Consider the following 11,535-nt stretch of genomic DNA (forward strand, 5'->3'; position numbering starts at 1 on the left):
GAATCGTCCTCAGCGTGCACTTTCGGGCGGAAAGTAACGTTACTTAAGACTGGTATGTGCAGTAAATGGGACACGCGTGCTTGTACAGTGCGAAAATTACAGCAGATCTCGAGGACGATAAGATTCCTCGAGTGGAATGAGATCGCAATGGGTAATGTCAAGAGTGGCGGGAAACTGTGGACGTATTAACCCTAATCGGGCAACGGATCATCTAAGGAGGCTCGCGGAAGGGAACTTTTACACCCGACTGGCCGGAAGCGGAAAAGTTACGTCAATTACGTCGGTTTATCGGTTACACGACGCGGCTTCCGCGCCTCCTTTGGTTCGCGGCTAACGTTACTTGCAGTTGGTATGCGCGGTAAATAGGACACACTCTATACTTGTCTCGAGCGGAGGTTGCAGGTGATATCACGGGAGAGGGGACGGATGAGAATGATTGCAATCACGATTAAAAAATGAGAGATTCAAGGCAAACGGTGAAAGACTCGCCGCGAGAAGGTCGGAGATAAAAAGGAAGCTACAATGCTTCTTTACAGCGACCGCGTCTCGAGGAAGAGACGGGATAGCTTACTTCTGGCGAAAGTTACGTCAATAATGGATTACATGACTCGGCTTCCTCGTCTTCTCTTGGCCGAAAACTAACGTTATTTGCCGCTGGAATGCGCGGTATATGGGACAGCCTCCACACCTGTGCGTGCTGAAAATACAGGTGGTACTTGGCGCGGAACAGGACCGGCACTAACTTTTAATATGCTCCAAGCATTTCCGAGGAGACTCACTCGAGAAGTAAATCCAGAAAATTAATATTTATATTTGAATACCTCTATATATAAAATCCCCACTGACTGACAATTCTCTAAACAACGTTCAGGTAAAACCGCTGGACCTAGAAAGCTGAAATTTTGGGAAGGACTTCTTAAAATACGAGCGCCTACTAAAAAGGGTTTTATCAAAATTTGACCCCTAGGAGGGCGAACGGGGGCCCTGAAATTTTAGACTTCTTCGAATTCGGTCAGATTTGATAACATACATTTAATATTGACCGTGTAAACGTTCTTCCTAGCGCCGTGTTCGACGTACTTTTTCAAGGTGCGACGTCGTAAGTCTTTTAAAAACAAAGTCACGCGAACCGTCCCGTTATCCTCGATAACTTCCTGCCGACTTGCGGTTTCCATCGGTGCCTTTGTTAGTCCAGTTCTGAATATTAAACGAGTCACCTTTACCGTCTTGTCAATCTAAACGGTAACGACGAGTCGGAACGCCATATCCGTATTGCCGTATTTATGCGATCTTCCGGTTGGTCCTGAGCAATGGTTGTTGAGAAAGACTAAATATTTTGTTAACGTATCAATTATTTTATCTTTCGTTCTAGCCATTTTGTGGCATAGTCGTATTTGTATCTGTATAAATGAGATGAGATTCTAAAGAAAGAAATACAAGGAGCGAGCGGTCTTTCTTGTTCAGGAGAAATCTCCCACGTGGGATGAATGCCTGGCATTGATGTCACCAGCATCGCAAGATGGCCTCGAGGTCTTTCAAAATGGCAGCCGGTACGACAAGGGACGAAACCCGGTAACTTCTCATGTAACCTACTTGCTCGAAGCAGATGGCGGAACGTGCCAGAATCCTGCAGAATCCAGTCGGTAACTATCCGACCGAACTTTTCGCCGAGTACAAGACTGAAACTCCTCTTTATCAACTGCTAAGGTAACATGGCGGATGCGTCGGTAGGGACCGCTCAGGGGAGTATGTGGAGTTGGAAGAGTTTAGCAAAATCCCTGCACGTCGCCAACATACCGATCGAACCTTCATTCGGTACCAACTGCAGGTGAACTTCAACATACAACAGTCGCGGTAGACCGTCTTCATTTGATAAATAATTTACTTTATATAAAATAATTGACAATGGTTGAACGATTACACCCATCTCACGGGTGATCCGTTTGTGCAGGTCGAACCTTCATTTGGTACCACCTGCAATTGGCGGTAAGTGCGTCCGCTACTTCGCAACCTTAACAAAATTATACAACAGTGTAAGCCTCCTCCATTTTACCGATAATTTACTCTGGATGGAAGGATAATTTGTCGTTTTTATCTCAGGGCAATTTCGTGCAGTTGACGAAGAGTCGGTTGCAGGTGTCAATTGGTTCCACCAAGGTGACCAAAGGAGTGTCTCCTCTCATGGTGATCCACGTCTGCGGATTGATCCTGACGACGTAGAACGTATCTCGCCGAGGCAGTACCGGTTTTTCCTGCAAAGCTGAAGCATTGACAAACTGCGCTGCCCTACCGTCGGCGAATCCCAGAGATCTGCATACGTTCGCGATTTCCTCGTCCGTTTCCACCGGATATGGATGGCACTCCGAGTGCCAGACTCCATAAGACCGGCGGATGACTTCGCCCACGCCAGGTCTGAAAAGAGTCAACGTATACAGAGAAACGATATCGACCGGCACAGCCATCGCGATATCCTCGACTTCTTTCGTTCGGCTGAAAGCCGATGTACTCACGTATAATTGGACAGCCTCTTCACAGCTCTACACTGATTTTCGTCCTCCCCGTTTGAGCAGTCGGTCTGGCCATCGCACACGAAGTCTTGAGGAATGCACGAGCCCGTCCCGTTAATTCTATCAAACAGGAAGAACAAGTCGCCGGTTAAATTTTTATCTCTTTCTAGTATCTGCACAGGTAGTCCCTTCCGCGAATTAATCGCCACCTGCCGACTGTTCCGAGAATTCGTAAAGTTCATCGTGTGCAGTTCGAAATAAAAATTCCGTAGCGTCGAAAAAAAAAAAAATGCGTAACGCGAAAATTATCTGAAGACATGCTAAGGGGGAGTGAGCAGAAAAGTCGACGATGCATCGGCTCCAAAATTGCGAACTGAAGATCGATCCATTTTGTTCTTTTGTTTCTAGTCAGGTGTAAGGTGTATTCTCGTAATTTTCCTGACTACGTACTTGCCGCACTTGAAGCTGGAGTCTTTGCAGTGGCAGATTGCAGGGTTCTCGTCGGTCTTGTCTAGACAATTTCGTATGCCATCGCAGATGCGCTGAGGAGCTGTGAGTTTCAGATATTCAGCGCAGTTGCAGTTGACAGGCTCATCCGTGCCATCGGAGCAGTCGACCTTACTGTTGCAAAACGCCTCTTTCGGGACGCATTGGCCGTTTCCGCAGCGCAATTCCGACCTGGAGCAGCCTGAAAAGTGCAAAGTCGAGGTATTAAATTTTAATCGATGCTTAATGGGACTTTAATGGCGGAATATTTTGGCAGACGTTTGAAACTCGCGTCCTTTTCTGCTACCAGAAAGGGGAGCACGAGAGCACTTGCCTCATACTTACCGCAATTGAAGGCTGCCGCGCTGCCGTTCTTGCACCGAGACTTCGCTTCTTGACAATTATCTGCGTTTTCATCTGCAGCATCTCGACAATCCTGAATTCCATCGCAAACCTGATTCCATGGAACGCACTGCCCAAGCCGGCAACGAAATCCATCGCAGGATGGCTCCACCGCTTCGATCACCTTGGTTTCTTCTGTAAACACGAGTGCAAGGTCGAGTCGAAAATAAACCGGATATCAAAGAGAAGGAAAAGAAGGAGATAAGGATATTTCGCAGTTGTGGGTTTAGGATTACCCAATTTTTTCAATAGGTCGGGTTGGATGAAGTCGATACTCGTCAGAGTTTGCGAGTTGCGTTGACTGCAGGGTCCTTCTTCGTCCAGATATACAGCAGCTGGATACCATCCAGTTTTCCCGAGACATACGACAATGCCGGTCCAATTGGCCAGACCAAGGCAGCTCTGAAATGTAAGACACGCTGTAAAATAGTTTCGACTGTTCAGTTGGTTTTAGGTTTCTGCAAAAATCGCCACCTTGCATTCCTCGGGGTATGTATTTTCGTAACAGCGATGGCAGTTGGTACAACTGTTGGCTAAAGGACGAAGAAAGACGGTCCGCGTTTGCAGGCTCTTATCCAGTCCAGTTGTGAGGCAGATGTCTTTGTCATCTGGGGTGCTCGACCTGGAAGGTAAAAAGTTCTTACCAGGTGCACTGAATAAATTCACTCAAAAAATGTACCTATATCGACGATATATCGGCAAAGCATGCCGAGTCACGTTAGCGGGATGTTTCAGGTGCAGTAAAATGGCTTTCGAATGGGGTATAGCCGTGATATTGTCAATCGGAATGGCCTGTTGATTGGGTCCATCAATAAACTGGTGATTGCGGCCAACACCCAGTGCAGCAACCGTGTAATTCTTCTCCAGGCTGAAAAGGTGTCCATTAAAGTAGGTTGTACGAAAATGACATCGACATCGCGGCTAAACGTCTGTCTATGCAATTAGTTTTCAGAATTTATTCAATTTATTAAGAATAAATATTTTAAAAAATCGTACTCAATGTCCTTCGTCCACAGGGTGTTCGATAGAATCCAGCTGGGTTCTAGGAACACTGCAGAACCATGGTACCGACCATCGACAAAAATGGCGACATGCCAGGGCCAACTATACGTCTGCTTTCCAGTTGTTGAGTCTTTTGTCACGTGCAAACTTGTGGTGCTGGTGATTTCGCCACTGCAATCAATTTGCAGGCCGATGCAGAACTTGGTATAGTTGAATAGTTTAAGATCGAGTAATGAGGATGTATTCTTGAGATCCGCCGCGGACAGCGTCCGAATTTCTGCGTCGGGCGTCACTTTTTCCTCCACCTTCTCCAGGGCACTGTGATAATCGACAATGTTTTGCCATTAAATTTAGAAGTACTTAGCGGGGAGGGCAATTAAGCGGTATTTAGAAACTTTACCCAAATCCTAGATACTGGCATAGATTATGTCCTATGAGGGTTTTGTTCATGTTGCTTTGAGCATTGTGATGGCGATAACACACGGAGCGCCATTTATTGTCCTTGTACTGAACCATGATACCGTCAGAATGCAGAGCTGGTCGCTTATCCAAATCCAAAACGATGTATTTACCTTTGGTCAGAGCAACTGGAACCAGGGAATAATCGCCAAGATGCATTACCATTATTGGATTCTACTCGTACTCGAGATGAGAGCAAGGAACCGTTCGAAATTTCGGTAAGCAAACGTCTAACTTGGGTGAAGCACAACTTACAACAATCCTCCTCGTCTTCGTTCAAAGGACAGTCCATGATTCCATCGCAAACCTTCCTGGGCGAGATGCAACCCTTACTCCGACTGCAATGAAATTCTCCGTCCTGACAGAGAGCTGAAATCATCCAATCAGAATTGAACCGTGCTCACTCAAGACTTCCCAGATATACAAAAATATGTAAAAGAGCAATAAAAAATTACTGCAATTTTCCTCGTCACTCCCGTCGTAACAATCGACGCGACCATCACAAATGGCTCCCGGACGTTCGTGAAGCAAAAAATCTTTGCAGCTGCAGTCGCTCTCGTCGGTGCCATCTTCGCAGTCTGAAATTCTGTCGCACTTCTGCTCGGCAGAAATCGTCTGCACCAATCTGTAAAACCACTTCTAGATTTATTTGAAATTATTCACCTTTATCACCCAGCTTACCGTTTACAAATGAAGTGTTTGCCCCTCTTCATCGCATATTCTCGTTCCACGTTAATGATCTCTAAGTCTTCGCAGTCTGTTGACGAGTCAACCGTGTTTTCCTCAATTCCTGGCGCCCATGGTTCACTGCTCCTTTGTCCACTTTCCGGCGACCATTGTTCACCATGACCAGCTGTTGGTTCTCTCAACGCTTCCTTTACATAACTCGAGGAGGAAATAATTTTTCTCTCGGTTGGCGCCGTCGTCAATCCTGGCTCGTTATCAAGATTCTCTGAAAGCGATTTTTCTTCAAGGCGGAGCATAATTTAAGAACAATTTTGATATTAATTTTCCTATACTCACGATCGGCACATTCCGTGTTCACGTTTTGTCTCGCCATTGGTATCGTCTCCGATATTTCATCTTCGTTTCTGACAGTACTTTCGACCTGTATGTTTGACTCGCTGGTTCTACCAAACCATAATCCCCTGGATATGCCCGGGAATTTCCTATTAGGGCAATTTATCTCATCCTCTGCGTTCATGCAATCGACGATTTTATCGCAGTGCCTCTGTTTAGAGATGCACGAGCCCAAACCTCCATCGCAGGTGAATCCTGGACACCTCGTCAGAGGTTTTCTCGCGAGTGGTGGAACTCTCATGTCTGTAACGAAAGCGATAAAAAACATTGCACCTGGTATTTACGAAACAACCCTTTAAATAATTATAATTACTAATGTGCCCATTGATCCAGTCGACAAACTGGCTGACTTTCGTGTATGCTCCAGGTTCGTTGGGTCTGCCACATCCTTCCCCATGACTGACGATCCCAGCCAAGTACCATTGCCACGGTGACTGTGGATTTCTGTACAACAAAGGATCTTCATTCGCATGAAATTTACATAATATTTAAATAATATCAAATGAAATAGAAATAATTTATCGCCGCGTTTTGTCCGACAAATTAAATGATACAGGCATAAATTTGTAATCGGCAGCCAACCTGCACAAAAGAGGACCACCACTGTCTCCTTGACAAGCATCTCGACCCCCTTCTGGCACCCCTGCACAAATTTCGGCTTCGTTCCTGTCGGCAAAATTTTTGCAGTACGGGACAATTGGTACCTCCACTTCTCTCATGTGATCGGCTGAAGCATAGAAGGATTTTATTAGAATTTTCCATGAAGTTCTGTGAAATGGATAGCTGGATAATAGATATAAAAAGGGTAAGGAAAAGTCGCTTACGATCAGGCCCGTGTTCTACCGTGGCACCCCAGCCAATTGTAACGCAATTGGTCTGCGGCAGTGGACCTTGCCTCCAATTGGGACCAGCTGTCGAAGCCTGCGGCAAGCAAGCAGGGCGGATCCATCGATTGAAATTGAGGGGCTCGTCCAATTTCATCAGAGCTATGTCATTCTTCATAATGTGTTTGTCATAGTAGTGATGAGGCACGATGTAACTCGCTCTCCTCGATTGGCCGGTCGGCGAAAAGGAGAAGCGCCTAAGTATGCCGGCTCGTACCTCGTAATAGTGCTCGATGTACCTGGAATGGCGCCCAGATTTAGAAGATTATAAATTGCGGAAAGTAAAGCGCTAGTTTCCTTGCCTGTCCACGCAATGGGCAGCAGTGACGACCCAGTTTTCGTTCAGAATGGCCCCGCCACAGTGGAAGTACCCATCCTTGTAAATAGCAACAACGAACGGCCACGCAGTTGGATGACTAGCGCGGCCCCCAACTATGCGGTACTCCAAACCAACTATTGTGTCATTTTGCTGTACACCATCCTGTGAAGTGGTGGAATCCAGCTGTTCCTTTATTTTCTTAACGAATCCATTTGATGGTCCAACATTGTCGCTGTTATTTCTGTTCCCTGGTTCGACGGTGCCGTTTGTGTTTTGACTGCCCACCATATTGGACTCGAAATCGTTGTCTTTGGGAAGACTCCTTTGGTAGGGTAGCACAGTAGTGCCGCAGTATAGTGGAGGACATTTTACGAATATGGCTCCACTATAGCAGGTCGATATGGTCTGAATTCCTCCGGTTAGTCTTTCTTGTATGTAGGGTCCTTGATAGGGATTGTCTGGGATGTACTCGCTTCTGATGATCGGGGCCGAACTGTTGGAAAAGGAACGTTCCGGTGACGAAAACGTCTTCGAGAGATCTCATAGAAGATTTGTGGGATACCTTAAAACTGGTCCAGATTCTGAGATGCAAGCTTCCTTCGCCCAGATTTCGGTTGTCGAGCATGCAGGGTACCATCGACCCTGCCAGTTTCTGTGCAGATAGCCCATGGTGTACCCAACGGTGAACATCTGCAAATAAGTCGGGAAAAATATAAATTCAGGAACTTCCCACGGCACGGGAAACTAGACCTACATCCTTCTCCTGCGAGGGCGACCTCGTCAGGATACTGCAGTCCATTTCGTCCTTGCCATTAGGACACTGCTTGTACCCATCGCAACGTTGATTCAATGGTACGCAAAACGCTCTCTGGTATTGGTTCTTCCAGTCGTCGCAATTAAATGACCCCTTAGCACATCCTGGAAGTGCAAACAAGTACTCCATCAATAAACTAGAGCATAACCCCGGCTGGGCCACGTTTAAAATGGTCCATATTATTTTAAATTACCAAAGCACCCCAGCTCGTCGTCCCCATGAGGACAATCAAAATAGCCATCACAGATCCGTTCTCTTCCGATGCGGTCTCTGCAAGAACACCTCGTCTCGTCACTGACATCGGGACAATCGATGTTCCCATCACACCATTGGAACTTTGGTATGCAGAGGCTCCCATCGGCACAAGGGACGAAATCTCGCTCACAGCCTGGAAGTGGGCACACGAAGAGTGTCAACAAAATATGGCATTTTTTGAGGCATCAACATCTCAAAATACCCCAGTACTATTTTAGAATCAATAAACATGCGATCAGAAATTCCTACCAGCACGGGCAGATCCGACATTTTCAGCAAATTGATTAACGTATCCAACGATGGGTTTGCCAAAGGTTTGGTTCGCCTCGTTCACGGCGCGTTGATAATCGGGACTCCCAGTCGCCATCGGATATTGGAGCACGGGAGCAGAGACATAAGACCAGGAATATGGTGGTCGAGGGTCTGCTCCACTAGTGAACGGTGTTCCCTGTTGTCCAGGAACGGTGTCCAGCCCGGGACCAGTTGGACCAAACTGTTGCACGGGTGGAGGCGCCCCAGCTATCCATGGTATCAGTCCACACTCAACCACCATGTGCTTTGGTTGCTGCATGGGAACTGGAGGTAGCACGTGGACTTGGTCAAGTTGACTTAAGATCGTCTGTGTCCTCACTGGAGTCTGTAGTACCGGGTAAGGAAACATGGCGGGAATGCCTGTTGGAGGTGTCTGAGGATAGGTCATCCCATCGGCAGCTGGATTCTGGATGCCAGGTTGTCTGAGGAAACACACTGGGTAGGGCATCCAGGAGAGACCTGGGGAGTATTGTACTTGTTGGGTGGATTTCGTGGTCTCGGCAGTTGGTAGGACTATTGGGTTCGAGTTGAAGTTGGGCTTGGCTTGGTGTTGTTGAGGGTACACTATGCGAGGCAAGATCCCACCATATAGTCCCGGTTGAAGTTGGAGTATGGGGTCCGTTGTGGACTCTGGCACTTCTTCGGTGCCAGGGGAGGTTGTGGGCAGGTATTGAGAGTAGTCCATCACGGTGTTGGATTTGTAGTTGGTCGTATCCGACGTGGGGTATTTTTTTGAGAATTGGTCATTTTGGAAGTTGGATGGCGATGAAAAAGTTGGTTGATGTACAGTAGAGGTTGTTGGGCTGGTGTTTAATCTTGGTGGTGGAGTTGTTGAGGCTGGTAACGTTGCTGATGGGTTCGCAGATTGAGAGGCACTGTTGATGTACTCTAAAAGTTTACTACTCAGGCATGATGGAACCGTTGTACTTTCAACTATGGAGTTCTTGTCTGTTGGAAGTCTGATGGGTGATCTCCATTCGCTCCCTGGTGTCGTTTCAATGGGCTGAGTAGCTGGTTGAAACTGATGTTCGTTGGATGTTCTGGATTGGTCTCTAATGATTGTTCCGAATTGGTTGTCTTTGTTCTGGGTCGTGCTTTTCGGGTCGATAGTTTTGGTTGAACACAAATCGGAGGGAATGTTGGTACGAGCTGTTGAATTTGTTTCTTGGTGGAAACGAGCTGTCGACTCGGTGTTGACGGTTCCGCCAGGGGAAGAGGGGAAATTGCTCTCCACCAGTTTTTGGCACTCTAGACATTGCTCTAGGTCCTTTATCTTGGTGTCGAATGGCAGCGCGTTTGGTCCTTGACCATCGGATAACATGCCTATGAGCTTCTTCAAGTCATTCGTACTGTAGCCGATTAATTGTATATGCTGATGCATGGAGTCTAAAATTTTCTTGCAATCTTGGTTTTTCTTTATGCAAGACTCCATTTTATCGCTTCCCACTTCACGGCGGTGACGTTTGGTATTCCCAATATCCAGGGCATTGTTATCCAGACTTTTTATCTCTAACAATTCGTCCTTTCTTTTCTCGTTCTCCTCTAAGTTCGCGATGAAGTCAGGATTCTTTGGTTCGGAAGTTTTCTTCAATTCCTCACTCGGATGGGTGGCTTCTAGTAAAAATATTATCCATTATTTAATTTCCAAGATGAAAAATTCACGCAAAAAATATAATTCCAAATTTTTCATGAATGACATTTCATTGATTATACACGTCAACTCACCCGTTGTTAGTGTCAAATAGAGCATCGGTACGGTGAAGGACATAATAAATGCGATAAATATTATGGTAATTATAATCGTTATCGTGTACCGCCCAAGATCACGTCGATTTTTGGATCTGCTCAGAAATGGGCCCGGGTTTCCTAAAAAGAGGATTTTTGTAAAAGAAAGAAATTAATTATATATGAAAGTTGATTCATTTCTGTGTATGAATTTTTACCCAAAAGCGGGGCGTCTGCTCTCTTGGGGTTGCCCATTGGGATGATGATTTCCGTCGATACAGGAATAAAGCACTACATTTATAGTAATTTTCCGATTTTTTTTCTATTTCAACTAATCGTTTTCAGTAAATTTTGGCCACTGTTAACATACGAGGTCAGAATATCCGAACGTTTGGTTCACATGCATTGGGCACGACTGCCACGATTGGGCAAGAATTCATCGTTAATGAAATACCGACACAAAGTAGAATTCTGCAGATCAGCATTTACTTACCCGCTAGACATTTCGAAAGACCACCGCGAATGATATCGGCATGGAGTATACGCAGAAGAACGTGTATTTGCTGATCGCGCCATTCCTCGGACACGGAGTGGTTAAACAGACTCGATATTTTTAAGAGCGAAGCATCTTTTCGACCTTAAAAAAAATCTAAGTTCTAATTTTCCTCGCCAAAGAAACGTTTGATTAGGAATATGTACTTCTACCACAGCTAATCCGTGTATAAAGGTTCACTTTAAATTCGGAGCGTGTCATAGAGCTCACTTGTCACGTCGAAATGTCATTTCTAACGCTGCTCCTGTTAAGACCGATTTTATCGTAAAATTAGGAAAAGCTCCAGTTGTTCTATTATGGAATTTTTATTAGGAAGCCAATTGAGCGTAAATCGTGACAAGGACTGAGGGTTGTCGTGGGCATCACGAGTGGAAGGTAATATCGATTTCCAGCGTCCTTCTCCTCTGTATTTTAATTTATCCTCTGGCATTTGAATTTTTGCCGAAAATTTGAAGTATCACTCTCAGCGAAATTCCCTAATTTCTGTAAATTCTACGCATCTTGCGGCTTGTTAGCGTTCCCACACCGCACAAACATCACCGTGTGGAGGCAGCCCATTATAACCTCTCCGCCGTACTTTGATCCAGATAGGGTTGCTATTCCCGCCATATTGAATTATGGCACAGCTCGCCACGCGTGCGCCTCCAGGCCGATAAACGAAGAAAAAATCGATACTCGATACTCGATACTCGAGTCTCACCCTTGACGCGGTGAAATCGATACTCGGTTGTCAGTTT

General features: G+C 45.9%; 1 protein-coding gene across 1 annotated transcript; it reads right to left on the minus strand.

The window, feature by feature from the left end:
* Positions 1-1,916: 1,916 nt before the first annotated feature.
* On the minus strand, positions 1,917-10,619 carry LOC105699885 (serine protease nudel). The gene is made up of 23 exons (XM_012425280.1): positions 10,464-10,619; positions 10,246-10,386; positions 8,458-10,134; positions 8,147-8,341; positions 7,894-8,057; positions 7,702-7,829; positions 7,123-7,632; positions 6,761-7,059; positions 6,519-6,663; positions 6,250-6,380; positions 5,880-6,179; positions 5,538-5,808; positions 5,312-5,481; positions 5,112-5,225; positions 4,798-4,984; positions 4,392-4,715; positions 4,075-4,263; positions 3,870-4,017; positions 3,632-3,797; positions 3,339-3,530; positions 2,958-3,195; positions 2,511-2,627; positions 1,917-2,412 (listed from the first exon to the last, which is right to left on the minus strand). Exons 1-23 carry the CDS (start codon positions 10,498-10,500, stop codon positions 2,097-2,099), a joined length of 6,159 nt encoding a protein of 2,052 aa, XP_012280703.1. The 5' UTR covers positions 10,501-10,619; the 3' UTR covers positions 1,917-2,096.
* Between the last annotated feature and the right edge of the window lie 916 nt (positions 10,620-11,535).

This window comes from Orussus abietinus, unplaced genomic scaffold, assembly GCF_000612105.2.
Source record: "Orussus abietinus isolate OABI.00-Male unplaced genomic scaffold, Oabi_2.0 scaffold19, whole genome shotgun sequence".
NCBI classification, from domain to species: domain Eukaryota; kingdom Metazoa; phylum Arthropoda; class Insecta; order Hymenoptera; family Orussidae; genus Orussus; species Orussus abietinus.

Excerpts from the sequence above, each read along its gene's own strand:
- LOC105699885 (XM_012425280.1), bottom strand. The coding sequence starts at position 10,500 with ATGGGCAACCCCAAGAGAGCAGACGCCCCGCTTTTGG. Across the intron at positions 7,830-7,893 it reads CGCCCTCGCAGGAGAAGGAT|ATGTTCACCGTTGGGTACAC; the intron begins GTAGGTCTAGTT and ends ACTTATTTGCAG. Across the intron at positions 4,018-4,074 it reads CCGATATATCGTCGATATAG|GTCGAGCACCCCAGATGACA; the intron begins GTACATTTTTTG and ends TTTACCTTCCAG.